The 1621-nt window shown below is 41.1% G+C and overlaps 1 protein-coding gene across 1 annotated transcript in view; it reads left to right on the top strand.

Annotated features, from left to right (window-relative positions):
• Positions 1 to 1621, top strand: part of tnfrsfa (tumor necrosis factor receptor superfamily, member a) — a 52629-nt gene that overhangs the window by 47078 nt on the left and 3930 nt on the right. The window contains exons 5-9 of the mRNA XM_014001789.1: positions 577 to 710; positions 800 to 898; positions 980 to 1026; positions 1111 to 1392; positions 1484 to 1520. Coding sequence (XP_013857243.1) covers positions 577 to 710; positions 800 to 898; positions 980 to 1026; positions 1111 to 1392; positions 1484 to 1520 — 599 coding nt within the window. The remainder of the gene's footprint in view (positions 1 to 576; positions 711 to 799; positions 899 to 979; positions 1027 to 1110; positions 1393 to 1483; positions 1521 to 1621) is intronic.

Raw genomic sequence — 1621 nt, 5'->3', positions numbered from 1 at the left:
TTGTATAAAAGATTTATTTTCCTAATGTTAAAGGAAACTGGTTGTTACTGCTTTATTGTTGGCAAGCAAAAATATTGATTGTTATACTAAAGTATTTTGTTGTAACCTACAATGTTTGGTGAAATTCTATCCTAGATCTTCTGGATCTTTTCTAATTATGAAGCTTAAAAAGTATCGATATCGGCGATACTGGCCCTGTATTTACTTGGTATCGGATCGATACCAAAATTCCCAGTGTCGCCCACCTCAAGTAGGAAGAAGTGAACACTTATTTAAACCTACCCCTTATCTCAATTTAATGAGGTTTTACTTACAGATGCACTAATGAACAAAATTTGCATTTAAAACCCTGTTGTGGTATTCATGTGCCTGTTCAACATCCTGTGCCAAAGAGCCAACAAACAAATTATACACAGACAAAATGATTACAAACTCACTCTCATAACAAAAGAAAATCTATGAATTCATTCTAATAATAATAAAAAATAATAATAAAGACAATCATAAATGACCACTGACAGAAAAACTATCTGATAAAACCTTAACTGACATGGTTTTATTTCTGTAATCCGACAGGTGTAAACCAGGTGAGGAGGAGGTGCAGAAGTGCACTCCTTTTTCTAACACCGTGTGCCGAAAACAGAGTCCCTCTCCTACAGGAACCACAACGCTCCGTCCCCCGCCCACTTCTGCTTCTCCAACAAACTTTGGTAAATTTTCCACCCTTTGAGGTCAACGTTAAAAATGTCTTATTTTTTTAAATTTGTGTGTTTTCATCATTGATTTGTGTGTTTTTCAGTGATCCCTGTGTGTATAAGCCTGGTTATCTTGACCATAATTATCATCCTGCTGGTTGTGTGGTGGTTTGTCTTCAAGCAGCACACATGTGAAATCCCATGTGAGTCCATTAAAGCACTGTAGCCTCGCAACGTTGTTCTGATTTCACGCCTTCCTAAAGATGTTTTCCTGTTTCTAACAGGGTCGACCAGCCGCTGTGACTTCAGTGAAATTGTGAAGATTCCTATCGTAAGTTGTGTCCTGTTTTATGAAGTTAACGTAGATGTTTGCTGTATGACGGGACAGTACGTCACACGTTTCCCTCCTGGTTAGGATGAGAGCGGAGCCACGGCCGAAGAGAGGCAGAACGATCAGAACTCTGGTGTGGAGGGGGAGGAGCCACGTCCCGAGTCCCGCCCACTGCTGCAGGAGACTCAGGCTGGGATGACCAAGGCTTCCCCTCCCTTTGAGGACGAAGACAGGGGACTTGGAGACAGTTTGCCCAACACCACCAGTTCGTCTCAGACCAGTCTGTCGGCTCTGCCCACAGCAGCGTCCTCTGGGAACACCCCCCACCAGAGCCCCGTCGTCACCAGACTGCTGCCTGTTGACACGGTCAGGAAAAACTTCTGGATCAAAGTTTAGATTTTAGTTTGATATTTTATCTCTTCATTGTTCCTGATTTTTTTTTTTTCTCAAAATACAGGAAAACCCTTTGCAACATCGATTGGTACCTTTACTTGGTAAGATTCACACATCTTCTATAATCCAAGTTTTTGAGGCCACTATTGCATTTCAACCTGCCTGTGACAGTATTTCATTATATTTATATACTGTATATATA

The sequence above is a fragment of the Austrofundulus limnaeus genome, unplaced genomic scaffold (genome assembly GCF_001266775.1).
Source record: "Austrofundulus limnaeus strain Quisiro unplaced genomic scaffold, Austrofundulus_limnaeus-1.0 Scaffold10, whole genome shotgun sequence".
Lineage (NCBI taxonomy): Eukaryota > Metazoa > Chordata > Actinopteri > Cyprinodontiformes > Rivulidae > Austrofundulus > Austrofundulus limnaeus.
Note: the sequence above shows the minus strand (reverse complement) of the source record. Positions and strands in the feature narration are given on the sequence as shown.